The 27,478-nt window shown below is 42.3% G+C and overlaps 1 protein-coding gene across 4 annotated transcripts in view; it reads right to left on the bottom strand.

Moving 5' to 3' along the window:
- HECA (hdc homolog, cell cycle regulator) overlaps positions 1 to 14,007 on the bottom strand; it is a 45,008-nt gene extending 31,001 nt beyond the window's left edge. For 3 of the 4 annotated variants that reach the window (XR_004384451.1, XR_004384452.1, XM_032873049.1), the window contains exon 1: positions 13,469 to 14,004. Coding sequence is in view for 2 of the 4 variants with exons in the window: in XM_032873049.1 (XP_032728940.1) it covers positions 13,469 to 13,739 (271 nt within the window). In the remaining 2 variants the exon portion in view is untranslated. Of the gene's footprint in view, positions 1 to 13,468 lie in introns of all 4 variants that reach the window. The other variant, XM_032873051.1, reaches the window with a different exon arrangement.
- Positions 14,008 to 27,478: the final 13,471 nt, after the last annotated feature.

Raw genomic sequence — 27,478 nt, 5'->3', positions numbered from 1 at the left:
ATGATGAAACCTGGGGACAGATGATTCACAGATCCCAACAGAACAATCCCCCAGTCAGCAATCCTCACTCTCGTGAAAAGAACCCCTCCCAAGGCTTCACCACAGTCCTTCCTCATCACGGGGTCAGAAAGCCCTTGCATAAAGTCTGAAGAGCTCCTCCCTCAAGGAGCTGGACTTGCCCTGAGAACAACAGGCAAGCACTAAAGATTCTCCTGGAAAATCTACACAGCAGATCTCCTAGACCTGAATGTGGAAAGAAACTAAAGGCTCCCCGGATAAGGATTTTGGAAGAATAACATTAGCTGCGAACTCAAGGAGGGGAAAGCTAAGGCCTGCCATGGGTTCTTCAACAGATCAGAGTGGGCATTCAACACAGTGGGAAGCAGCCACACTACCACAAAGGTAACTAAGAACCAAAAATTCACCCAGAAAACACTATGACCCCCAAATCATGACCCAACAATTCACTTTTTCAAATAGCTCCATACTTCATTTGTAAAGAGTCACAAACAGTATTTCATAGTATCTTTATTTTCTACAGATAAGAGCATTTGGGTTGAGGGGCATTTGGGTGGCTCTGACTCTTGATTTCGGCTCAGGTCATGATCTTGGGGTCTTGAGATCACACTCTCTCTCAAATAAGTAAATAGACAGATAGATTAATAAATAAAATCTTTAAAAACAGAACATTTGCACTGAGAAAAGTTCACTGGTCTTGCAAAATGCCAGATCTCAAGTTATGACCTATGTCTGTCAAATTTCACACTCTCTGGAACAAGTAGTGAGTTTGGGAACCTCTCTCAAATCACAGCCATTTGAGAAGCACGAGGGCTGACGAGATCAGCATGATGCATGGGGGTGCAAATAAATTTTGGTTTGACTCAAAACTGTATCTTCATCTTACTAACATACAAATGTAATTTCAATCCAAGTGCCACAATGAGAAAAATGAGAACTTTCTTGTGATTTGGCATTTAAGTGTGTTATCACAAAGAACTTATGGGCAATTTAGCCTTAAGAGGACTGAGTTTGCAGCTTTATTCTTGAAAAGAGGTGGTAAGTAACTAATGGATAGATAACCTTTATCTACAAGTGTCAAAGTCCTAAGCAGCTAGAAAAAAAACTGCAAGGGATTTTAGAAATGTGCAAGACATGACAGGTGTTGAGCACTGCAGCCCAGCTGTCAACCAGACAACAGCGGTCAGGGAAGTGAAGGGTCAGGGAAGGCAGCAGGAACTGCAACCAATTCTGTGAAAACAGAGCCTCAAAAATTAAATACAAAAAGGAAACAGAACCTCACTACCGTAAGAGCACTGCTGTGCACTGATATCCAAGTGATTAAACTTATGCCAGGCCCACACTGCTTTTCCTGAGAGTACCGTCCAAACAGGCTCCTTCCCTCAAGCTCCCTACCTTTCTCTCGAGTTCTCTATGTGGATGTTCTGTGATCATACAAAACCGTAACATTTCTAACCAGCAAGGACACCTGAAATAAGACAAAGATAAACAATAAACCAGGGAAAATGTACATCAAAAAAGTATCCTGAATATATAAAAACTTGGTGCAAATCAGTAAGGACACAAATATCCCCTAGTAAAATGAACAAAAAACACAAAGGGGAAAACACCACAAATGAGTAGTATACATATAAAAGCACTCACTCAGTGACAATCCACCAAATGCAAATAAAAATAACAATGAGATGTAATTTTTCACCTATCTGATGGGTAGAGATGAAAATGATCATCAAAACCCAAAACCCATGCTGAGGACTGTGAAGAAAGGCACACCCCAGGGGTCACGCAAACTGGTAAACCCTTTCTAGAGGGCAGTTTGGCACTTTGTCTCGAAGCCTTACAAACCACATGCCTTGGGCTCCTGGGTGGCTCAGTTGGTCATGATCCCAGGGTCCCGGGATGGAGTCCCACATTGGGCTCCCTGTTCAGAACAGGGAGTCTGCTCCCTCTCCCTCTGCCTGCAGCTCCCCTTGCTTGTGCTCCCCACTCCCCCACTCTCAAATAAATAAATAAAATCTTAAAAAAAAAATGCCTCATAACCAGTGATCCCACATCTAGGACTTTAGCCTAGAGAAGATAATCACACCCTAGGCATGAACTACAGTCCATGAAAGACAGTGTCCGTTCAAATGTTCACAAGCCCCACAATTCCAAGACCAGGAAATCCTTCCATCATAAAGAGAAGGAATCAGACAAACATGAATGGAAAATGCTTGAACGAAGTGCTTCCTTGGTCAAGTGTTTTGTTTCCCAAATTTAATTTCAGTTCAAGTACCCAAATGATAAGCATAAGGCCTTTTTAAAATAATTTAAATAGCCCTCTTGCTTCTTTGATGTTTTTACACTGCATTTAAGTCCTCTATTTAAAAGTGTGCTCATTATTTATACACATGCATGGGTGTCCATCAAGATGGGCCCGATACCACACAGGATCAAACTATGGCATCTGGGTCAGGCACGTCTCCGTAACCCAAACATGCCTCTTCTGCAAAAAGGGAAAGAGACCATATCTGGAGCTTAGTGTCCTCTTCCTCAAGTGTAGACTGCCCACTGTCGGGTGCTTAGCTAACTCCTAGAGAGCACTCAATAAAGGGCAGTTGTGGGGGCGCCTGGGTGGCTCAGTGGGTTAAAGCCTCTGCCTTCGGCTCAGGTCATGATCCCAGGGTCCTGGGATGGAGCCCCACATCGGGCTCTCTGCTCAGTGGGGAGCCTGCTTCCTCCTCTCTCTCTGCCTGCTTCTCTGCCTACTTGTGATCTCCCTCTGTCAAATAAATAAATAAATAATCTTTAAAAAAAAAAAATAAAATAAAGGGCAGTTGTGGCATCACCACTGTTCCAACTGCTGGAAGCAGCTGCTTCTCCTTTCTGTGGATTCTATGGGTTCTGTAGCCCCAACACAACTTGCACCCAGGAATTTTACCCAATTTGCTCTGGAAGTAAGACATTATCTATAGACCTAACACTAAAGGCCTCATATAGTGGCACCATACCATCACAAGGCCAACAGCACTGCAACATGTGAGCACCACCACTAAGAACAGGTTTGAGGGGCTGGAAACCACCTGGAGTTGTTCTTGGAGTGGCCCCCAATGTTAGATGTTCACATTTCTATTTCTCAAGGCCAGGCTCTCTCTGTGGCTTCTGGCAGCACTGAGTGGGCTCAGTAACAACCATCACCAACCAACCCCAGCTCAGATCACAAACTGCACACGCAGCCGATCAGAAATAGTCAGAACCTGATTCTGTATATTCCATTTCTGCCCAGACACTGAGCTTCGTCAGGCACTGAAACACAACAAGTAATGAGTCACTTTAAGAAGCTGTATTAGAGTTCTGGGGCACCTGGGTGGCTCAGTGGGTTAAGTGGGTTAAAGCCTCTGCCTTCAGCTCAGGTCATGATCCCAGGGTCCTGGGGTCATGCTCCGCCCCCCCCACCACCACCACCAATCAGGCTCTCTGCTCAGCAGGGAGCCTGCTTCCCTTCCTCTCTGCCTACTTGTGATCTCTGTCAAATAAATAAATAAAATCTTAAAAAAAAAGTTGTATTAGAGTTCTACTAAATATTATACTGAAAAAAACATATTCCAGAGGGCTCATTTAGAAATCTTAAAAAGTTTGTGATTCGTTTTCAACATCAGTGTCAAAAGATTCTCCTGAGATGCTTTTATAACTTGAAAGGACATGATCTGAAGTAGCATCAAACTTATGCTTATACCTAGGGAAAAATCTACATTTTAAATCTGGCAAATAGGTTCCTTACCTATATAAGCAATTTGATACCTGTTAACTTTTGCCTAAACTTACCCTTTTTCTCAGCTTTTTAAAGGCATATGCTTTAAGACCATCTATTTCTAATAAATTTCCAACAAATAAAAATTAGAAATCCTGAATTATGACACTGTCTTTTGCAACCTGACTACCTGTAATTGTTATTATGGGGGTAATGTGATCTGAACTGCAAAATATTTTTGAAGAGATCAAGAATGTGCCACTGTAGCCTAAAAATTATTTTCAGCTGAAGACACTTGAGTTCCTGAAATCTCTTATCTGTCTAAATGCAGAGCCTCTCAAAAGAACTGATTTAAGTCTCCTCCTAGGCGCAATCAAGGAAGACTGACTCCTACCAGAAAAAAGTCTCCACACACACCTAAGCAGACATTGTCACAAAACTATCAACTCCCTGTATTTTCTAAGGGCCCATTTATCTTTCCAGAAAGCTATTTCATTTCCTATAGGTGTCCATCTTCCTTTCCCCTTCTCTTATTAAGAAGTCATCTGTTTTCCCCTGTCTTTTCCCCTCCCCTTCTCCTGTGAAGATGGTATATAAGCCACAAATTCTAACACCCCCTACTTTGAGTTGAATTCTTTTCCTGTGATTAAATCCATCTTTTCTCTTATTAATTTATCTTTTGTTGGCTTAATTTGCAGATCCCAATCATTACACCTAAGAGAATGGAGGAAAATCTTTTCCTCCTGACAATTAAATCTACTGATTACAGATGAGTGTTTACAAAAATCATGCTAACTTTATTAATTGCAGTCAAAGCAATTATATGATTAACATTTTACACTTCCTCTTTAAGTCTTCCTCTTTTCTTTAAACTTCCTCTGAATCTTTTTCTAACTCTCAGATTGTTTTCAGGTATTATCCTTATAATTTAGCAGAAAGATTTTGTGTCCCTTTTCTACTTCTAATAAATCAGGACATATAATAATTAAGCATTAGAAACACTACCCTTTGCCATTTTATAAAAACACTCCAGTACAATCGAACTGAAACATCTGTTGATTAAATAAAGCAAATTGCTATTTCACCAACCACTGAGAACTGGAAGCTTTCTCAAATATACAGAATTAAGACACACACACATATATACAAAGTTACTTTGTACAAAACAATGAGAGCCAAACCCAACCAGAGTTTTAAAACTGATCCAATGATGATAAAAATAGAATGACAAACCAAGAAAATTAATCCAACCTGGCACAGAGATATATATACACTTTCTACAGGGTATGAAAAATAAACCACAGGGACAACTCTCCCTCCAGAGAAAACCCTTTCTGCTCAGATGGCCCCAACCACTCCATCGGCAGTTGGTTCTCTTAAGTTAACCTCAAGTAGCTAACCTCCCATGGCTGAGAAAGTACAGGGATGCTGGTGCCCACAATGAAGACAGACTCTCCACACAGCAGCCTTGGGTACTGTGCCCACTGCTTTACTGAAAAACCAAAATCAAGGGTCCATGGCAGGCTGGGACAATAATCCTTGACTAGTTGTATCAAAAGAAAAATTGCTAAAATACCACTCTATTGAAATTACAACTTTATCAGCTTGTCAGCAACCTATGATGGCAAACCAAATAAATGAACATGTGCCTTTTGCAGGTACAGCTGACCATGTATGTGTCTACTTACAAACTTCCAGGACGGTCCTTTCCTGGCTACAAAACATCCAGATTTGACTGTCAGGCCCCATTCCCTTTCCAGCCTCCTGTCCTACCACTGCACCTAAGACCAGTCACAAACTCCTGGCAACAACGAGAACTTAAGTCTCTTTCTTTGCTTTCAGAGCTAACTGCTTCTCTTCCTGCAGGACTCAGCTCAAACATCCTCTCCTCCAGGAAACATCATTTTCTCCACTGGGCATCCACAGCATACTATCATACCTCATGGTGCTCACATGTCTCTGTCCCAGTATCACTATGAGCCTGTAGGAATGTAGATTCTGATGCATTCAACTACAATTCAACACTAAACTTCCAATTATAGAAGAGTCAATAAGCACATAATAGTTAGAAAAATGGGTGTACACAGATGAACAAACAAAACAAGGAATAAGCAAACAAATAAACACTCAAACTGATGAACGTTCTAGCTGAGGACTGGAGAGAGGGGATATTAATACTATTATGTTAGTAATATTAAGCACTGACTGATCCCCAAAGAATACCCTGAGCTCCCTACCTCCTTGAGCTACTCTTCAACTCCACGTTTATTGCACTTCTCCATATCTTAGTAATACAATCTCATCTCTTTCTTTTTTTAAGATTTATTTATTTGTGGGGTTGGGGAGAGAGAGGGAGAGAGAATCTCCAGCAGACTCCTCGCTGAGCGCAGAGTCTGACATGGAGCTCAATCTCATGACCCATGAGATCACAACCTGAGCTGAAACCAAGAGTCAGAGTTAACTGGCTAGCCACCCAGGGGCCCCACAATCTCCATCTTTAATCCAAATTTTTATCACCTCAGAAGCTCTGGCTCTTTATTTCTAAGCTACCCATGTGTAGTGTACATGTAATAACCTATTTGTACTGGTTTCTTTAAAGGCTCCCAAGTAGACCATAAGCCCCTTGGGGCCACTACTTTTGTCCTTATAATCCCAGAGCCCAACACAGTGCCTGACAAATAGCAGGCCCTCAATATATGAGATGAATAAATAAGTGAAGAAAGGACATAACAATTGTCACATTTTGCTTTGTACTTTTTTTCTTTTCTGTTAAATCATCTGATTTTTCCAGGTAAACTTTAATCAGAGAGAGATGATGAGGGAAGAAAAGATCACTTGTAATCAAATCAGGGCTTGAATAACAACCTGTATGAAATCAGTCTTTTCTTATATTAATGTTCAAAGACCCTTCACCACCTTATTGTCTCCTGGTGTCTGTTTCAACGTAGAATAATTTTAAAAGTCTTGTAGTTGAATAAAGTTGAACCAATCACAAAACTTACAAAGCTATTACAGATAGTGCCATATCTGCCAGGCTCTGAGCCAAGATCTTTAATACAGTTTTTCTTCATCTTCAGAAACACTCTAAAGGATTGTGTTTGGAAAAGGAAGTCTGAGAAAGGTTACATAACTTGCCCCAAGTCACTTTGCTAGTAAACTGGGGCACCTAGGTTTGCACCCACGCCTGTTCAGACCACATGCTTACTAAAACTTTAAAAATTTTAGGCCTTATTTCTTAAGATTAGAATAATGGTGCAGTCAGAATTTCAAAAGCCTATGTTTTCACCTTCATTATTAACAACTGCTAAAATACCACTCACCACTATTGGATATCTTACTGAATCCTTGTTAGCCACCAAATCACTAAAGAGCACAGAAGTCCCCAAAACAAATAAATGCAGCTTTGGAAAGTCCCCTCAAGTGTGGTAGCATCCTCTCCTGGCTCTTGATCCTACTGGGGCCCTCTTACTGCTGAGACGGTCAGGGATACCAGCAATTCTCCAGCATGCCTTTATAGCAACAGTCCCTCGAGACTTAGTGAGGCTATGGGGAAAGGACACACTGACCACAGTGGGATCAAACTGCTATAAGTTTTCTATGAGACAATCTGTCACCATGTATTAAGCAATTTTTTTAAAAATGCCTATCCTTTGACACAGCAAGTCCACAGGTAATTGGGTAATGCCTACAGATGTATAAATAAGAAACTAAAGGTCAGATAATAGTAGAATGATCAAATTATCCAAGATGCAAACATATGATGGCATGTTATGCAGTCATTAAAATGGTAATGCACCTGTGTATTTACTACTCTGCTAAAATGTCTACAAAATACTGCATATGTAAAACACAGATTATAAAATATATAATCCTTTTTGAAAACTATATACATATTTTTGAAAATTCTGTAAGAGAAAAAATTAAAAGTGTCCAAGAATATGCATCCAAATGTTAACAATGGTGATCTCAGTGGTAGGAGGATGTGCTTGACTAGAAGGGCAAAGAGAACTTCACTGATCTTCTTCATTTTTTTAATGGCCATTTTATTACTGTTAAATAATGAAATAACAAAACACTTTTAATTAAATCAATCCCTTAAAAATGCCAAAGACCTCGCAAAATCAGTCAGAACAGGTTTTTTTCCCTCCTAAATTTTTCCTTTTGATGGCTTCAAGTCTTTTAAATTGTTCATAGCTAAGCCTAGGGTAAATTCATAGGAGGATTAAGCTTCAAGAGTCTTCCCAGTTTTATCTCCTGTTTTCAATTCTCTATGGAATGATATATATTCTTGGACTTGCAGGAAAGCTGACATTGAAGGTTTAGTTTCTAGAATTTAAACTCAGGTCCTCTAACAAGAAGGAAAGAGTAAGGACTGTGCGCAAAACTCCATTAGCAGAACACAGAACAGTTCTTAAAAGTGCACAAGATGAATCTTTGATGGATGAGGCAATATTTTCTACCAATCCCCCATTACAAAGGTGGATTTTAAAAGGCAAGGTCCAAAAGTAGAAGATATTTTTAAAGACCTGACAAAAGGAACTTCTAAATAAGGCAAGAAAATGTCTTCCAAGATGACAACTGCACTCAACATATCTTAGACCTGCAATTAATACTCCTTGATTTGAAAATAAACAGCAGGCAAACACTCATTTTTCTTCTGAAAAATATAATTTACTTTTTGTGTGAATTTTTTTTTAAGATTTTATTTATTTGACACAGAGAGAGACACAGCGAGAGAGGAAACATAAGCAGGAGGAGTGGGAGAGGGAGAAGCAGGCTTCCTGCAGAGCAGGGAGCCTGATGGAGGGCTTGATCCCAGGACCCTGGGATCAGGACCTGGGCGGAAGGCAGACGCTTAACGACTGAGCCACCCAGGCACCACTAGATAATTTAAATGTAATAAGAATTCAAGTAAGCACCTAAAAAAAGAAACTATTTGAAATATACTACAAACCTGGGGTTATACTAAACGTGTTTACTGGCCTAAGTATGCAGAAAAGCACAAATCTTGTTTATAGGGTTCCAAAAACCTACTTGTAAAGATGTGCGGAATTCGGGAACACATTTCCCATCAACAAAATGTCAGACTGGTAGTGAACTCCCAACCTGATCCATAAAGGGGCGTGAGAACTATTCCACACCTGTGTCTTAGCTGAACAGCACTAGTGTTCTAAGTGAAGAAAGAGATAATGCTAGGGCAATTAAAAGAGCTTCCCTCGGAGCAGAAAGCTCTCAGCTGAGTACCTCTCCAGAGGCTCTCCAGCTAAGGGATGCCACTTCCCAGGTCATATACCTTCTTTCTGGGGGCAGCCCATGTCCAAATGACCAGTCAAGGGGTGATGGTGAGTTTAAAGGCCCTGCCTCCATATCTCAAGGTGAGATAACTCTGCAGGACCATTCCAGCTCCAGAAGTCTCAGCTGCAACTGCAGAGCAGTTCAATTCCTCCCTCTGTTCAATCCTGCTTTCCTCACTGCCCAGCTAGCGCATTTCCAGTAAAATTCCTACACATAAAATCTCTGTTTCAAAGACTATTTCCAGAATCTGCCAAATTAACACTTAGTAAGCTCATATTATAAGTCAAGCACCATATATGTGTATGTAAGTAATGTGTCTGTAATATATGTTATAGGTCTTACTGTATATATATGGTTAGGTACTGTAATCCCATTTTAATTATGCAGAAACTGAGTCTCAAAGAAGTCAAATAACTTGCCTGAGATCATATGGCAAATAATTTGAGGAACCAGGACAGGAATCTATGCCTACCAAATGCACAACCAATCACTATATAAACTAGTTCCATTTACTAGAAAGTGTTGTTGAATGGATTAAAGGCAGATTCAGCTACCCAGGGGTTCTGGTGGCAGTCAGGAATGAGTGGTGTGATGAACCACCGTCATCCATAAAACAGGAATTAATAAAAAGGATCTGGGATCCAGGCCCACTGAAAACTAGATACTGTGATCAAGGGTTCATATTTTCTAGGCCTTAAGCGAAAAAGCAGTGGCCTAATGGAACCAGAATTCCAGAATGAAACTGCATAGTTATAAATGACTGCATGATTATTAGATCCTAAAAATAATGATTGGCAAATCTTGTCCACCTACAATCAAAATGCTACAGTATGTGCACAGATGTTTACTATGTAGGAATAGGATGGCACTTCATCTCTTACTCCAATTCCTACAAAAAGCTTCATAAACCAGGATCTAAAAATGTACTAAGAAACTTAGTAGGAGTACAAAGTCCTTACGATTAATATTCAACTTACTCAAGATGCACAACTGCAACCAGTTCAACTTCTTCACCTACAATCCTACCATAGCTTCCCCAGCTTTCCCTAACTAGCAGTCCTCTTTTATCGAATAAGCAGCTATTTATACCTACTGACAGGCAGTGAACAAGTAAGAACTAATAGTACCCTTCCCTGGTGGCCATAATGCCCAAGAACTACAAGACATAAAACAATTCTATAAACTCCAAGCTACAACTACTATGTACTTGTACCAAGTACAAGCTACAACTACTATTAACGTCATGAAATTGGCATGCTTGCATATGCAGATCACAACGAAGTTGCACAGTGAAAACAAACCCTTTAAAATTTTAACAGAATTCAGATTACATCCTTAGAATTATTTGATTTGCAATATTCATAACTGCAAAATCTAATGTCACAGTTAAAAAAAAAATTGAATATACTTAGAAATACTATACTGGGGTATACTTAAGTCACTTAAGCAGTCAAGCGTCTGCCTTCCGCCCAGGTCAGGATCTTGCCATCTGGGATCGAATTGTCTGGGAGTGAATCCCGTGTTGTCAGGCTCCCTGCTCAGTGGAAAGTCTGCTTCTTCCTCTCCCTCTGACCCTCCCCAACCCCACACCACTCATACGTCCTCTCTCTCTCTCTCTCTCTCTCAAGTAAATAATCTTTTAAAAAAAAACAAACCAACAAAAACTGGGGCCCCTGGGTGGCTCAGTCAGTTAAGTGTCTGCCTTCAGCTCAAGTCATGATCCCGGAGTCCTAGGATCAAGCCTGAGCCCCCCACTGGGCTCCCTACTCTAATGGAAGCCTGCTGTCCCTCTGCCTCTGCTCTTCTTGCTTGTACCATCTCTCTCTCTCTCTCTCTCTCTCTCTCTCTCTGTCAAATAAATAAATAAATAAAATCTTAAAAAAAAAAAAAAAAAAGATTGGACTCCCTGCTCAGCAGGGTGTCTGCTTCTCCCTCTCCCTCTGCTGTTCTCCCTGCTTATTCTCTCACTCTCTCAATAAATAAATCTTTAAAAAAAAAAAAGAAATACTATACTAGTCCAACTGACATCATTCCAAAATTCAAAAATAATTGGCCTTATTGGTTGATTCTTGAGAATCTGCATATCTATTGCCCCTTCCTTTAAAATTCACCCACACCACCTCTCCCACCCCAACATTATAAAGTACAGCGTTACATGGGGGGGGGGGGAGCATTTATAATTTCCTTACTTTACTTATCAGTTTTGCACACAGGAGGCCTTAGCATCCATGTTCAGGTATCAACTGCGGTGAGAAGTTCTTCAAATTAAGGTGGATCATTCGCTGAGACATGATACAATGTTAGAACCAAATGCGGCATCATAAAATACAGTTCACGGATCAAAGTTTGTACCTTCTCTAACCCTGACTATGGCAATGTTTGGCCCATTTCCTCCCTTTTTCCCCATTCATTTCCTAAAACAAGCTCCAAATCAGCAACACACAGCTTCACACAGACATATACAGAACTGCTAAATATACCGGAGTTTGCCATTTCCAAGGAAATAATCAGGACATCATAACTAGCTTGAAGTTTACAAAGGAAGAGATATCACCAGCCTAAGAAAAAAATTTCTTCACACCACCTTAAAGTTGTCTAATCTTTTTTTCTAAAGAATTATTTTTTTTATTTAATTAACATGGAGTGTATTATTAGTTTCAGAGATAGAGTTCTGTCTTTCAGAGAATAAGGAAACAGAGAACTTGAAGCTTCCATACAGACCAAAAAAAAAAAGGGTAAGCCACACCGCCGCCAGACCTGGAATGCAAGCTCCTTGAGGACCAGGATGTCCTCTCTTGATTACCACTGTACCTTTTAATACTTAGCACAGTAGTGGTAACACTGTAAGTGTTTAATAGTTTTTGAAGGAGTGAATGACAGCTATCATTCGTTGATCACTTTCCTTGAGGAACTTTAGTAAGCACATTAGAAACATACAAGACTTTAAACAAGAACAGCAAACTGGTAAAGAAAGTGACACTCCAAGCCTCACCATAACCCTATGAGGGGGTCAATGTAATAATATATATAATATTTTTTCAATTTTAAAGTTGAGGAAATCAAGTCTGAGAAAGACCAACGTTCCCAAGAAGGCAGAGCTCTAAAGGGCTAAGCCACAAGTCTGTCTTCCTTTCCCTCTGCCACATCAATACCAAAATAAAGTGTAGAGCTTGGAAAACAAAAGAACATGGAGAAGACAGCCTGACCAAAAACTGCATTATCACACATTCAAAACCAGGATGTCTATTCCTAGAAAAAAGAAAAACCTTCTTATTTCAATATTGCAGACACACAGCCAATGGGGCCTATGGTTCTGTTCTTAACAGGCTACACTTCAATCTCCTATGTTCAGAGCACTGTGGGGTTCAGAATTCTAAGTGCAGGTGGCCGTTTAAAAAGTGACTGATCTGCATAAAGAATGGCTTCAAAATATGAAAAACTACAAGTTAAAAGCCAGATACAAAAATCCTATTCTCCCTTCATTAAATATATCTCTATTCCCTTCCCTGAAAAACCGCCTGAACAGAGGAATTCCAAGAACTGTCCAAGAAAGAAGTGTTTGCCGGGCACCGTGTAACGAAAGCCATGCCTGTGCAGTGACAACGGCAATCCTGTCCATTCTTCCCTACGTGCCCCTCCAAAGGTGCATTCAGGCACTGCCTAAGATTAGTTGGCTTCCTTCTAAAACTGTGAAACAGAATCATACGGAGGTTTTTTTGTTTTGTTTTGTTTTTAAACTCGGGTCTGAGAACGGAAGTCAAGTTCAGATTCTCTTCCTTCCTCAAGCGAGCAAGAGAATTAAAGAGCGCGCGCGCGCCAGCACTCACACACACATACACACACACACACACACACACACACGCACACGCCCTATAGTAAAAATGTTTCGGGGCCTCTTCACCTGTGGCAGTTGCCGCAGCAAGTCCTGATCTGCAGGGATTTAAGGCTCTTCCTCATTCGGAAGGAAAGACGGGGAGCTGAGGGGGACACCGGGAAGAATGAACTGGTGTCTAAGTTTCCAATCGGATCCTTCTTCTCAACTTGGGCAGCTCTCTTCTTCCCCCGCCCTTCCCCCACGGCCCGGGGCACACACTTGGTCCCGCCAGGACCCGCAGGGCCGGAGGGGAGCACAGCCGCCGCCAAGCACCCGGCGCCCCTCGGAGTCGGAGAAGGAGTCGGGAGTCGGAGGCGCAGCCGACCCCGGGCGCGCGACCCGGGAGCGGCAGATACCCCAGGAAGGGCCCGTGGAATTGTTGTTGCCGCCGCCGCCAGGCGTGGGGACCGGGAAGGGGCAGCCGCCGCGGGGCGGAGAGGCGGGGTGAGCACTTCCTGACTCTCGCATTGTCCACGCACCGCCCGCGCCCCGCCACCGCGCCGTCCCCGTCGGGGAGGAAGTTGGCGCTCGCCCCGCCAGCCCCGTCTTACCGTTCTTGGCGTCGCCCGCGGCTGCAGCCCCCGCGGCGACCGCGGCGTTGGCGGCGCCAGTCCCCGCGCCTCCGGTGCCCGCCGCGCCCCCGGTGCCCGGCGCTCCCGCCGCCGCCGCTCCGCAGCCGGCCGCCGCCGCCAGGCCCCCCCCGGCCGCCGCGCCCGCCGCGCCCGCCGCTGCCAGGGCCCCGGCTCCATTTTCCTGCTCGTCCCCGCTGCTGTTGGCGCGCTTGTTTTTGCGGCCGCCTTTGCTGTTTTTGGGGTTGGGCATCTCGCGAGCGTCCAGGTGCCCGGCGTCAGCGAAGGCGACTCCCCACCGCACGGCCGCTCCCGGGCCGCGCGGAGCGGGCTCCGGGAAGCAGAGAATGGAGGGCGCGGGCCGGCGGCTCCTCCGGCGCCCGTCTAGCCGCGCGGCCCGCGCCGCGCCATCCCGGCCGCCGCGCCCTCTCCGGCTTCCTGGAGCCGGCGCGCGGCCACCCGAGGCTCGCAGCCGCGCGAGCGCCGCGGGCTCGGGACGCGAGCGAGACGCTCCCGAGCCGGAGGGAAAAGGCGGGTCTCCGGCTTGTTTTGATTCGGCTCCGCTGACACGCTCTGGCCCCGCCCCCGCCCGTGACGACACTGGGGATTCGGTCTGGCCCCGCCCACCAGGTGACCTCACGGCGGACTGGCCCGCCCGCGTGACGTCACGTTCGCGCTGAGCCGGCCACTTTCGAGTGACGTCATCCTGGCGCGCTCACCGCGGGTTTGCGGAGCTGCTGGGCATCTGCGAAGCGAGCTACGTGAAGTCGCGCCCTAAGCCAATCCGGGAGCGTCTCAAGTAGTTATTCCGTCGCCTCCTGACCTTTATGTGAGCAAGTCTTAGAACAATATGGTCCGGAAAAATAGGCGGGTAACTAGAACAAGAAATGAAAACAAAGGATTTTGGATTAGTAATCCATCAAAACACCTTCCCCTTCAACATCTGTTCTAGATTACGTAATTACAGATGCAAGATTGAGTTCCCAGACAATGGAAACAAACAGCAGAGTCCCTGAATGAGAACCCGGCACAGTGTGGTGGTGAAAGTAGTTCATACAATCAGGACCCACCATCCAGGGATAAAACTAAACGTTGCCTGTGATCACGAAGCGGGTGAGGGGAAAACCCAACCCCATGGATAGGGCTGAGCCGTACTGAAAAAGAGATGGCTGCGTTGTGAGCAGGCTAAGGTTAGAACGTGACACCTGTGAAAAGAGGCAAAGACATGAGGGCAGGAGAAAGACCCGTGGGGAGAGTTTTACATGGGCTCGCATTTCTGCAACTTTATTGTCTTTTCACAGACCAGCTCCTTCCCAAACCTCAGGTCCCAAATCAAGCGCATTTCCTTCAGTATGTTATAACAGAAACCCCTTCCCGGAGGAGCTATCAGAAGTATCATTGTTTATTTGTCTCATCCATCTCTCATTAAGTTGTCCATGTACATGTTTACTTATTTCCTATCCATATCCTTCTTACTCACATGAAGCTTCATAAGTAGTAGATTTTATCAGTCTTGGGCACCTCAGGAAACAACAGCTAGCTTGTATTTGTTGAGCGTATAAATTAGACTCTTTTTTCATGAACTATAAAGGAAAAAGTATTTTAGCTGACAATTTACAGTTTTCCCCTCCTATAGTGTAATCTTTTTTAATTAACCCAGCTCTCCAGTAAAGGCTTGGTGGCTGTGTTGGAAGGCACAAAGAGACAGGCAGGGAAGCACAAATAAGAGAACCCTCCCGGTGCTTCTCACCTAATGGAGGGATTCTGACTAGGAACAGAGCCCATAGCAGAGCTTGGAGCTGCAAGGAGGAATGGTAGATACTTAGGAGCAATTGCTTGTTAGACTTTTCAGCAGGAAAATGATGAACCATTTAATTCCCTAGTATATATTGATGGTTACATTAGATAGATACTTCGTTCCTATATTTTTACATATATTTCTACCCTAACCTGACTTCCTCTAAGCACTAGAAGAGCAGGGATTAAGTCTATCTTTTTACCTAACTCTTAAGAGTCTAACAGAAAGCCTGACCCACAGAAAGCAGTCAGTACAAATCTGTTGAATGGAGGACGCCTACATTCTTCTGGCTACATTTTTCTGAACCTTGAAGTCTCAACAAAATCATCAATTATCTAGGAAGTCTCCTCTGATAGCCCAAGGCCAGATTTGGCCCCTGTGCTCCCAGTATCTTCCCCACCAAAACAGCTTGCACAGAAAGGTATTGAAAATGCCTGTTTACTCGTCTGTCTGGGGCCCCACTGTACTACCAGCCCTATGATGGCAGAAATTGTGTCTATCTTAGTGATCACTGTATCCTTGGTCCTTAACACAGTGCATGGTACACAGTAAGTATTTATTAAATGCATGAAAAGTACGTGAATAAATGAATGGACAAATGCTTTGAAGGTATATGTAGCAGGATTTGATCACCACCTGGACCTGTGAAGTCAAACAATTCTGAAAACTGGAGGAAATGCTGCCAGCGGTTGATTAAATGGAGACTTCAGGAGGGAGGAGCTGGGGACAGAGATTATGAGTTAATGTGGCCAGTTCAGACGCAGGTTAATTTCATTACTAGGGTCCTTCACTGAAGGCGGCTGAGCGATCTCACAGTATTTTGGTGACCTTGACTTTGGCCTTTTTTTTTTTTTCTTTTCTTTTGAGTGGCGAGAATGAAGAAGTTTTATGTTAGAATACAAGAAAATTGAGATAACTATTTTCTTGAATAAGCACATTGCTGTCATGCCATACTGGATCAGAGTAAGTATACATGTACCCTGCAGACAGATATTCACACCAGCTGCCTCCCACCTCTACATAACTGAGACTTAAGAACTGGAACCTTTCCCACAAAAATATCATAATTGGCTCAAAGCACACAGTCATCCAGCCAGTTGTTGTTCTTGTTCATTGTGTAAGCCACCTCCTTCTCATTCAAACTAAAACAAAATCAAAAGGAGGAAGGAGATGCTCGGCCACTTCTTCCACGCTTAACCTTGCTCATCTATTTTTAGCCTTAGTCAAATTTGATGCAGAGGCAACAGTTGCAATTTTATTCTGAAAAAAAAGTACTAAAATGAAGATATTAGGAACAAAATTTTTAAATAAATTTAGGGACTCCATTTCCTACTTCCATACAACGTGTGGAATTTCCATGGAATCCTAGCCCTTTTATCTTTCTCTTTTCGCACCATTTCTGAACGAGAGAGAAAAGGAGAAAGCCTATCTAAAGAGCAAAAGATGGATGGTGACACAAAGCCCTCCCCTGAGATGCTTCTAGAAGGAAATATGAAGAACTCTAGGAAACCATGGGAGCCCCTATGCTCTGTACATCCATACCTGGCTTCCCTTTTTTTAATTTCTCTGATCAACCCATGCACATTGAAATAAATTTTTTAAAAACGTATACCTAGGAGCACCTGGGTGGCTCAGTGGGTTAAAGCTGCTGCCTTCGGCTCAGGTCATGATCTCAGAGTCCTGGGATGGAGCCCCGCATCAGGCTCTCTGCTCAGCGGGGAGCCTGCTTCCCTCTCTCTCTCTCTCTCTGCCTGCCTCTCTGCCTACTTGTGATCTCTACCTGTCAAGTAAATAAATAAAATCTTTAAAAAAAAAAAAAAAGTATACCTATACCCAATGTTTCCTTCCCCCAAAGTTCATCACCCACTCCATACCCAGGTCTTCGCAAAACTGAGTAAAACACAGCAACAATCCAGGTCACCAAGGGTAAACAATTTATACCCCCGAGAAAAGAGACAAGCCAATCTTCAGACTGCATCAGAATAAGTGGTCATTGTTTCAATATTCTTGTTCTGCTTCCATTTTTGCTTGACATGTATACCTGTCTTCTAAACTCTTGGGGTCAACTAAGTCCTTTGGGCTAGAATTAGCCTGATCTACTAAAGTCACTTCAAGTAAACATACCTTGAACAATGCCTATTATCTGTATGCACCAGTTTCTTCTTCTAGAAATAGTTTTTCCTATGCCCAGAGGTTTATTTTGAGGAATGGTAATAATTCTGATTATAAAGAATTTTTACAAAAGGGAATACTAATGCAAATAATGGCACGAATTATTAAATGCCATATATCTGCTCTCCTATTAAACTTTGCCAATTATCAATAGTAACATTTTTCTCAAATATGTATCCCATAATCTGTTTCTAGGCCTTTAGTTTGACTTTTATATTATTTCCATAATCTACAAAAGCAGTCATATAGAAGACCAGAATTCTGTTCTTCAAATCCCCGAACTTGCATCTTACTCTAACCTCTGTGCCTTCTTTGCTCATATTGTCCCAACTCAGCATCAACACTGTCATGGATCCCAGTAATTTAAATAAGGCACTCCTTTCAAGAGATATATCAATTATCTTTTCCAGGACAACATCCCTGGACTCATACCATTCAATAATCTTTTACTTTACACCTCTGTGTTTCCACAACCTGGCTATACCAATGTTTTCCAAAATGGGGGGCTTGTTCTTTGTGAGATCAGTTCAGAGGGTTTCCACCAGCATTTTTTGAAAACTGGAACAGAAGAGGAAACATCAGAATATATTCCATATAGAAATTAAGTATTGTTCTGTAAAACATATTATTTTTGTAAAATTCCATTTATATGTACACATGCAAATATGTATATACATAGAGAGTCATGCTGTATAATCCATTTCTCATTGTGGTTGCAACCCAAAGATATTTGGAAGCCACTTGCCATAACATACCATGAAGTATTTGATTTATATGAGCTGTCTTTCCATGGTTTTCCCACCTAAGGAAGAGTGTTTTCTCTCTCCAAATATATATTAAATTCTGCAAAGACAGACATTATCTTTCATATTTCTTTCAACGAAGCCACCATCAAGATTGTTTTTGCTTGCATATTCCATACATACTTATATATTGAGTGTTAGTGTAAAAACTCACCAAACTCAAAAACCTGAAATTCTATTGGTGAAGAGGAGGAATGTACAACAAAACAACAAACACAAAAGAGGGGCGCCTGGGTGGCTCAGTGGGTTAAGCCTCTGCCTTCAGCTCAGGTCATGATCTCGGGGTCCTGGGATCGAGCCCCACATTGGGTTCCCTTCTCAGCAGGAAGTCTGCTTCCCCCTCTGCCCTTCCCCACTGTTCATGCACTCTCTTTCTCTATCTCTCTCTCTCTCAAAAATAAGTAAAATCTTTAAAACACACACACATACACACACAAAGGAAAAAGTAAAAATCAACTATTAACCTGAAACAAAGAAAACAAAAAAGATGGGTAAGTTGTGTTTTGTTTTGTTTTGTTTTGCTTTGGTACCTTTTATTTTAAAGGGGTAATGGTCTCCTCAGATCCCCAGAAGACAGAGGTGTTAATAGAGGCAAAATTATCAAAGAAGTCTTCATGGGGAAGCCATGAAGATCAGTCTTTTAAAAGGGCATGAAAGCAGGGGCACCTGGCTGGTTTAGTTGGAAGAATATGTGACTCTTGATCTCAGGGACTGTGAGTTTGAGCCACACGTTGGGTGTAGAGATTACTAAAAAATAAATAAATAAACTTAAAAAATAAATTAATAATAAAAGGACATGAAAGCAAGAATGAGTATAGCACTTGCGGAGGGAAGAGAGGAAGCCATAGAGACTCTGGTGTTCTTGGGTACAGTTGGAAAGCAGATCACAGTGGGCAAAGTGCAGCAATGGACATACAGCTGGTTAGAGTCCAGACCTTGATAACTGGTACAGAAGCCAGAACTCACCCTCCTTCTCTCTCTCCCTTCCTTCTTTTTCCTGCTACTACCCAATTACTTTTATTTGCTTTGTTACTTTCTGTCTTTCCTCACTAGTATGGAAGTTTCAAGAGAGTGAGGATGTTTCCATGGAATCCTCAGTGCATGGTCCCCTTGCTGGCTCAGTTGGTGGAGTGTGAGACTCTTGATCTCATGGTTGTGAGTTCGAGGCCTGTGCTGGATGTGGGGATTACTTAAAAATAAAATCTTAAAAATAAAATAAAATAAGAATCCTTAGTGCCTAAATCAGCACCTAGCACTAGTGTTTGATTCACAGCTGTGGAATTCAAGAACACATAGAAGGACACCCAAAAGAAATAATCCAAACCAGACCTCAAGAAAAAAAGGGGGGAGGGAGGGAGCTTTCTAAACCAACACTACTATGCTCTGGGCAGACATAACATCCTTCCCCTGTAGCTAAAATATTTAAACCAAAACAGGTGGCTGTGTTTGAGGCAAGCTTTTATAGCAAGGGACCCTATCATAGCAATAGCTTCTTCAGCAATCACAGTGGCCAGGCAATTATCAATTTCTACACCTTGTATTTCTGATATCTCCCCTGGAAGTAGCACTGAAAATTCAGATTTGTATCACCTAGATTTCATCTTCAGGATCCTCCAGGTTCTTTCCCAATTAAATCAGTATTTTTCTATGCTGTCATTCAAAAGCACAATTTAACCACAGCGCTTTAGTCCTTCTTTTGGCTACCTGCAAGGTTTGACTTGGATAATACAACACTGGCCCTCTCTAAGTGCCTCTTCTAGGGTGCCTGGGTAGCTAGCTCAGTTGGTGAAGCGACTGCCTTCGGCTCAGGTCATGATCCTGGAGTACCAGGATTGAGACCGGCATTGGGCTCCCTGCTGGGCAGGGAGCTGGCTTCTCCCTCAGCCTGCCTCTTCCCCTTCTCGTGCTCTCTCTCATTCTTTCTCTCTCTCAAATAAATAAAACCTTTAAAAAAGTACCTCTTTTAATTCTGCACTAATTATCTATTGCTGCCTAACAAATTACCCTACAACTTAGCAGCTCAGAACAACACACATGTATTATCTCACAATTTCTGTGTCAGGAATATAGGCATGGTTTAGCTGGGTCCTCAGGCTCAGATCTCTCATAAGACTGCAGTTATGTTGAAACTCAGCTCAGGGAGAATCCATGTCCAGACTCACTCCTGAAGTTGTTGGCCAGATTCAGTTCCTCAGGGTAGCTGGCCAGAGGCCTCCCTTAGTTCCTTATCATATGAGCCTCTACAGAGAGCCGCTGGCTTCATACAAGTGAGCAGGAGAAGGATAAGCAAGACAGAAGACGGTCTCTTCTGTAACCTAATATCAGAAGCAAGAAGCAAGAGGCTAGTCACCAGGTTCAGCGCATGCTCAGAGGGAGGGGGTTTTACAAGGGCATAAATACCAGGGGACGGAGGTCAGTGAAAACCATCCTAGAAGCTGCCTACTCCAGGTAAGTGAATGCATTGCTTGCAATCCAAATTCTAATTCCTAAGGGCTTCAGATTTATTTTATAAGATGAGGGGGGATTGTGGTAATCATTTCACAGTATATACATATGTCAAAACGTTAGTCTTTGTACATTGTAAATATATACAACTGTTATTTGCTAATAAGACAAGAAGAGAGGAAAGGTCTGCACTTATTCTGGTTCTTCCTTTCTAAATTACTGTTTCAACTAATTAATCTTTGGTGATCTTGGATGAGTCAATTTCATGCATCTAAAATAACTTCTGCAAAATAATCTTTATTTAAACTGTTTCAGTCCTCTGTATTCAAAACTGTACTGATGCATGGAACGAACCCAACAGTGTAGTACATTATTGGACAGAGGGCCGGCTTCACAGACACCTATTTTTTAAATGCTAAGGCTACGCTCTGCCTGTTTGTTGAGTTAATTTTGATTGAGCTTGAATAGAATTCTTTCAAGATTCCTCCTCCTCCTTTATTTCTACTTAGAACAAGTTCTACCAAGAGTGCCCTGAAGAACACTAGTTATGTAAGACATGCCTCTATTTCTATGGCTAAGTAAGTCTAGGAAACCCTGTATACTTTAATACTCATAATATATATGACCGTAGTGAAGACCCTAAAAAATCCAGCAATAAAGAAACTGGCCTACTCTCAATTTAGAATTTCCCAAGCTTATACAACCCATAGATCCTTTTGCATGCAATACCCGTTAACATCCTGTGAAACTAGAGTTCTGCTAAATACTTTTTTGGGGAAAGAGTGCCTTAGAGCAAAAAATACCTACTTCTATCTTTAGCATTCAGGTGAATTGATACACTGGCAAAAATTCAAGTGAAAAGATAGGCACTGGATCCTTCTCATAAACAACCAGGTCTTTAGAAAATGTCTTGAGAAATATCTTTAAAACTCTGCAATCTCCAACGTTTATAGTGATATCAATGCATTGAATACTAATGTAAAATAGTTGAACACTCACAATACTGCTTCCATTTCCAGAAACATCAATAATGTTATCATTGTTCCATCAAAGAACAAAAATTTATGTCAACAACCTAGTAAGGACTACTTTTTTTTTCTAGTGGAAAGACATCATTACCAATATTCTAACCAGAGAAGCAAATTCCAACTTTTGTTACAAATCTTTGATGTAACAGAACTATAGAATCTAAAAATATATTGCTTTGTACTCTCTGTATATGATGCAGTTCTCTTCTTTAGCATCACATGGATAATCATTTGGTCTAGATAAGGGCTGTTATGTCTGTTTTTGGAGTTCATTTTGATTGATATTCAATAGAATTCTCTCTCAAAATTTCCCTTCCTTCTGCAGAATATTCATACCAAATCCTTGAATGCAAATATAGTTCTGCATGTATTAGAGATGGCCAAGAGTTGGTTACTCCTCTCTCCAACACATGGAGTCTATTTTCCCTCCCCTTGAATCTGATCTGGCCTTGGGACTTGCTTTGATCAACAAGAAATACAGGATGGTTCCCATCCCTTTATCTTTTGCTCGTATTCCCTTAAAGCCATCCATCATGCTGTGGAATGATGACAGGCCAAACGGAGGTGTTGACAAAGACTCTCTCCCTTTTTTTTTTTTTTAAGATTTTATTTATTTATTTGACAGAGAGATCACAAGTAGGCAGAGAGGCAGGCAGAGAGAGAGGAGGAAGCAGGCTCCCCGTTGAGCAGAGAACCCAATGCGGGCTCGATCCCAGAACCCTGGGATCATGACCTGAGCTGAAGGCAGAGGCTTAACCCACTGAGACACCCAGGGGCCCAACAAAGACTCGCTCCTTGACCCAAACTTGCATCAGGCTCCTCCAGGTCCTCTTTTTGAAGAAGTCCTAACTCTGGGCTCCGTCCTTGGTCTGCTCACTCTGTTTTAGCAAAAATCCTGCTGAGTTAGTCTATCGAAAATACCTCCCTCTTAATACCTGATCACCCTCAGTCTCTTATCACTCTGGCTGCCTTCAACAAGAGTCCTGTCAAGCCAGTTTAGCCAGGGTCCCCCAACCCTGATATTTCCTCTTGGTGATTTTTCCATCCACGGACCCCACAACCCTGCTCCTTGGCTTTAAATTCCCACTTTCCCTTGTTGTATTCAAAGCTGAGCCTAATCTCACTCCCTTACTACAAACTCCACTGTAGTGGTCCCCCTAGATAAACACTGGGTTAACATCTTTAACAAGTATCGTGAACAAATATCTTTTTAACAAAGAATCCCAGACACCTGGAAGATGAGAAGTGTCAACCTAAGGAACCAATAATTAAGCCAGAGCATTTATATGGGATCAAAGATTTGCAGTTCAGGGTATACAGATTTGGGTAGCAAACTAAATATTGTCCCACTCAGGAGTAAAAGTCAGGAGCTTTTAAAGCAAAAAGGGAATGCTTGTATACATCATTTACAAAGAATTTTTGATTGGTGTTGGCAGCAGAAAGCTAACCTTGACTGAACATAATTGGTTGCTAAGGCTATCACTAAGCAAAATCTCTTACCGTAGCAAGTTACAGGTGTTCTGACTGAGTCCTTGGAATATTTGTGGTTTGGCCCAGTTCAAAAGTTCAGGCTTCCACCAGTGAGGACATGCATAAGGCCCACCCCCCCTTAATAGCCTCCTAACTCCATCTTAAAACCCCTTGACATACACAACCCCATTCAATTTTACCATTCCCGGGAGCCATCTTTGAGGTTTCAGCCTCCACCAAGCTTCTGGCTCAGTAGTTCTCAGCCTGGGCTCTTCTGCCCCTAGGGACATGTCTGACTGTTGACTTTTAGCATCCAATAGGTTGAAGCCAAGGATGCTGCTAAAATCCTACAGTGCACAGGGCAGCCTCCACAACAAATAATTCCCTAGCCCCAAATGTAGTGAGAGGGTTGAGAAATCCTCATCCAGCAGAAAGCGGCCGTATGAGTCACCATAGCTTCACCATGCGGAACAGATTGCCCAGATGAGCCCAGTCAATCCACGGAACTGTGAGAAATAATACAGAGCTGCTGTTTTAAGCAACTATTCGGGTAGTTTCAATGATGTGCTATTGTTAAACCACTGAGGGCCTGTGGTCTGAATCCTCCTACCATGGCCAATTTTAGGCTACCAATGATGAGCCCCTGCCCTCAAGGCTGGGAAGAAGTGTGCATAGTCAGCTCTGGGAGCCAGCAGGGCTTGTCCACACTGCAACAGAAAACTGAGGCAACATCCTGTGTTCAAAGTGGTGTTTTTTTTTTTTTTTTTCTGTCTGAATTCTAATCGTGGGCATTTCCTGTGTCGGGTGGACTGCCTGGTCAGGGCTCTCTACATGTATATAACGGTACATTTCTATTGGAAGCATCTCCTTGAAATGCAGACACATCGATTCTGCAGTTTTTCTGGCTTGCACCATTTTTTGCATCGTTAAAATGAACTGACTGGGTTTAGCCCAGAGGCTGCCACAGAGGATCATAGCATCGACCCCACGTGGACCCCCAACACCCTCAAAATTGTGGTGACTGAGGTCAGCAGTTCGATATGGAATAATGGGTTGCCCTCACTAAACAGTGGTTTCCTTGGTGAAAAGAAATGTCTGGACAATGTTTGAAGGAGCTAGGCCAAAAGAAACTAGGAGAACAAGAGGATCACCCATGCCAGGTTTGGGCTCCTGCTAGAACACACTTTTATTCAGAAATAATCTTTTCCTTCCAGATAGAGGCAATTTCTTCTTGCATATGAGCCCAAAACATGCTTTGTTATTTCCTAGAGCAGCCATTTCTTAGGTTTTTAGGGTGGACACTGGCTTTCGGTTCTATTAAAAGTTATTTTAGATTTGTGGTTAGGAGACTATCCAGGCAGCCAAACTTCCTTGTTTTCAGTCTTGGCTTACTAGTTGCATGACCTTGGGGAACACATTTGTGAAATACGGATAATAGTATCTATTTCACAGTTAAGATAGAAAATGGGTAGTGCCTAGCACAAAGTAAGCTCTCAGTAAATCATAGCTATTATGTTAGCAGGAGCATTTAAAGTTTGTATTCACGGTTGCTATTTACTTTCTTCCTTCTAACTATAAATGCTACTTAACGTTCTACGGTTTAACTGTAAACAAGATTTTTTTCTAAAAGCAGTTCCGGTTCTAGGTCAAGGATAAGCTGCTTTTGGCCCTCAACTTTTGTCTCATTCAAGAACAAACCACACCCTATTTCCTGTTGCATGCAAATATGGGTACCTTAAAGGGGCAGTCAAGACAGGGGACCCAGACAAGATGCTTAAGATTGCCACAGAGCGCACTCTGGTGTACACAACTGGAAGCCAGGATGAGACACTGTGCTTTACCCAAGAATTTTTTTTTTTTTAAGATTTTATTTATTATTTGACAGAGATTGAGATCACAAGTAGGCAGAGAGGCAGGCAGAGAGAGAGGGGCAAGCAGGCTCCCCACCTAGCAGAGAGCCTGACGCGGGGCTCAATCCCAGGACCCCAAGACCATGACCCGAGCAGAAGACAGAGGCTTAACCCACTGAGCCACCCAGGTGCCCCTTTACCCAAAAAGTTGATGTTGATTTGTGTGGACAGAAATTATTGCAATGAAGGGTGCACTTGGGTGGCTCAGGAAGGTAAGCGTCTGCCTTTGGCTCAGATCCTGATCTCAGGGTCCTGGGATGGAGCCCTGCCCTGGGCTTCCTGCTCAGTGGGAAGTCAGCTTCTCCCTCTGACACCCCCCCCCCCCCCCCCCCCCCGCACATCACTGCTGCCTAGAGCTCTCCCTCAAATAAATAAATAAAATATTTTAAAAAATGATATGATGAAAACATTATTTTTGGAAGAATAGTCTAACAGTAACATTCAGGATTGATCTGATAGAAAAAAGTAGTGACAGGGAAGCCAGCTGAAAAGTCTATTGTATCATTGCTGGGATGAGATCTTGAAAGTCTGGGACTGGATGGTTTAACAGGGGAATGAGGAGGAAAGGATGTACATGGCAGACATTTTTAGGGATGCATCCATAGAACTTAAAGACAAAAATCTTTGATTTTTTAAAAAAGGCAACTTCATCATCACCTTGCTCTGTTCGGATGGATACCATGGATTTCAAGTTACAAATAAGTCGTGAGCATCTTCTATTCTAAGGAATCCCAGAAGGGTAAAAGAGAACCCAATATTTATTATGTTGGTTTGTTTGCTTTGAAAGGACAAAATTAATTTACTATTCATCAAGACTTGAAAGTTCTAGGTAAAACTGGACACCTTACCGTTAAAGACATTATCCCATTACCGACTCTGAATTAGGTCGGCAATCCTACTTCCATGGTTTCCTAAGACATTTTTAGGTTCCTGTTTGAGACAAAAGAAGGGCCAGACATTTTCTGCCAAGGATTCTAGATACTGTTTCCCCACCTAACATCCAGAGAACTAGACTTAACTCAACATGTATTTATCTAGTACCAGTTTTGCATGATGTTGTGCACCAGACAGTCAGCAAACACCTTTTCTTTCCCTTAGTTCATAGGCCACACAAGACTCATGAACACAGCAACAACAGGTTAAAAAGAAGGAACTTTTTATTTAGTCCATCTTTTCATCCTTGACTCACATAAGGAACATCTTCCAACTTTTTGTCTATAAGTGACAGTTTGATTCACAGTATTTTCCCTTTGTTTTACCATGAAAAAGAAAACTATCATTGTTCAAATGAACAGATGATTCTTTTCTGTTCCATAATGGCAATTTCGTTGGCCATTATCTTCAAAAACATTCACTAAGCCTCCGATGAAGTTCTGTGCCAGTTCCAAACACAAAGTGATGTAAAAACAAAACAGTCCACTCAAGGAGCCCACAGCCTGGTGAGAGAAGGATGCAAATGTATGTTTATTTTCATGCTTTTCTTCAAAAGGTCTTACAGAGAACAAAGAGATGCACAACTTAAGAAAATAAAGTATATTAGAAGCAAGTAAGAAAGATGAGGCAAAAAGGAACTCAACAGAGGTAGGCTAAACACACAAAATAAATACAATGAAGGCTTACCTGTATTTGCTAAGGATCCACCAGGAAGTTGACTGTAAGCTTTTCAGCATTCTCTTTAAAAGGAGAAACATGACCAGTCATATAATCTACAGGTTCCACCAGATAACAGCCGACCAGTTGCTCAGGAAAAACATAACTAGTCCTGTTATAAGGCCCAAACAAACCCTCAAGTGTCCTGCAAATACAATGCTGTGTAATATACTGACAATATCCTCAGTAATATCCTTATACCAAACGGAGTGGAGCTATTTCTTACAGCACATCAAAGTATGGACTGATGGCTTATCATCAAAGTCTTTAAAAGCAGTTCAATAAAAGCAATTTTATAGGAATTCACTTAAGCAGAAAGTTCCATTATAACATGATAGGTACAGTAATAGAAATATGCATAAAGAGCTGTGGGAGAACAGAGGGGGCCCAGGCGCAATTTCATTTTTCAAGGTTGGAGCAGACATCACCGCCAAGGAGAGACTCTGGCAGCCTCTATTCAATTTCCAAAAGAAACACAGGTTTTGTTGTAAACACCTAACTTTCTTAGAATTCCAATATTTATTACGGATGGAATGCTGTTTTAGAAGGGCTTCCTCATCACAACAAAATTCACATTAAAAAAAATCAAAACACACCTTCAGGGCACGTGGCCAGCTCAGTTGGTGGAGCATGCGACCTTTGATCTCGAGTTTGTGAGTTTGAGCCCCACATTGGGTGTAGAGATTACCTAAAAATGAAATCTTGAAAAAAAAAAA

This window comes from Lontra canadensis, unplaced genomic scaffold (genome assembly GCF_010015895.1).
Source record: "Lontra canadensis isolate GAN:19392208 unplaced genomic scaffold, GSC_riverotter_1.0 scaffold47, whole genome shotgun sequence".
In the NCBI taxonomy this organism is placed as follows: Eukaryota; Metazoa; Chordata; class Mammalia; order Carnivora; family Mustelidae; genus Lontra; species Lontra canadensis.
Note: the sequence above shows the minus strand (reverse complement) of the source record. Positions and strands in the feature narration are given on the sequence as shown.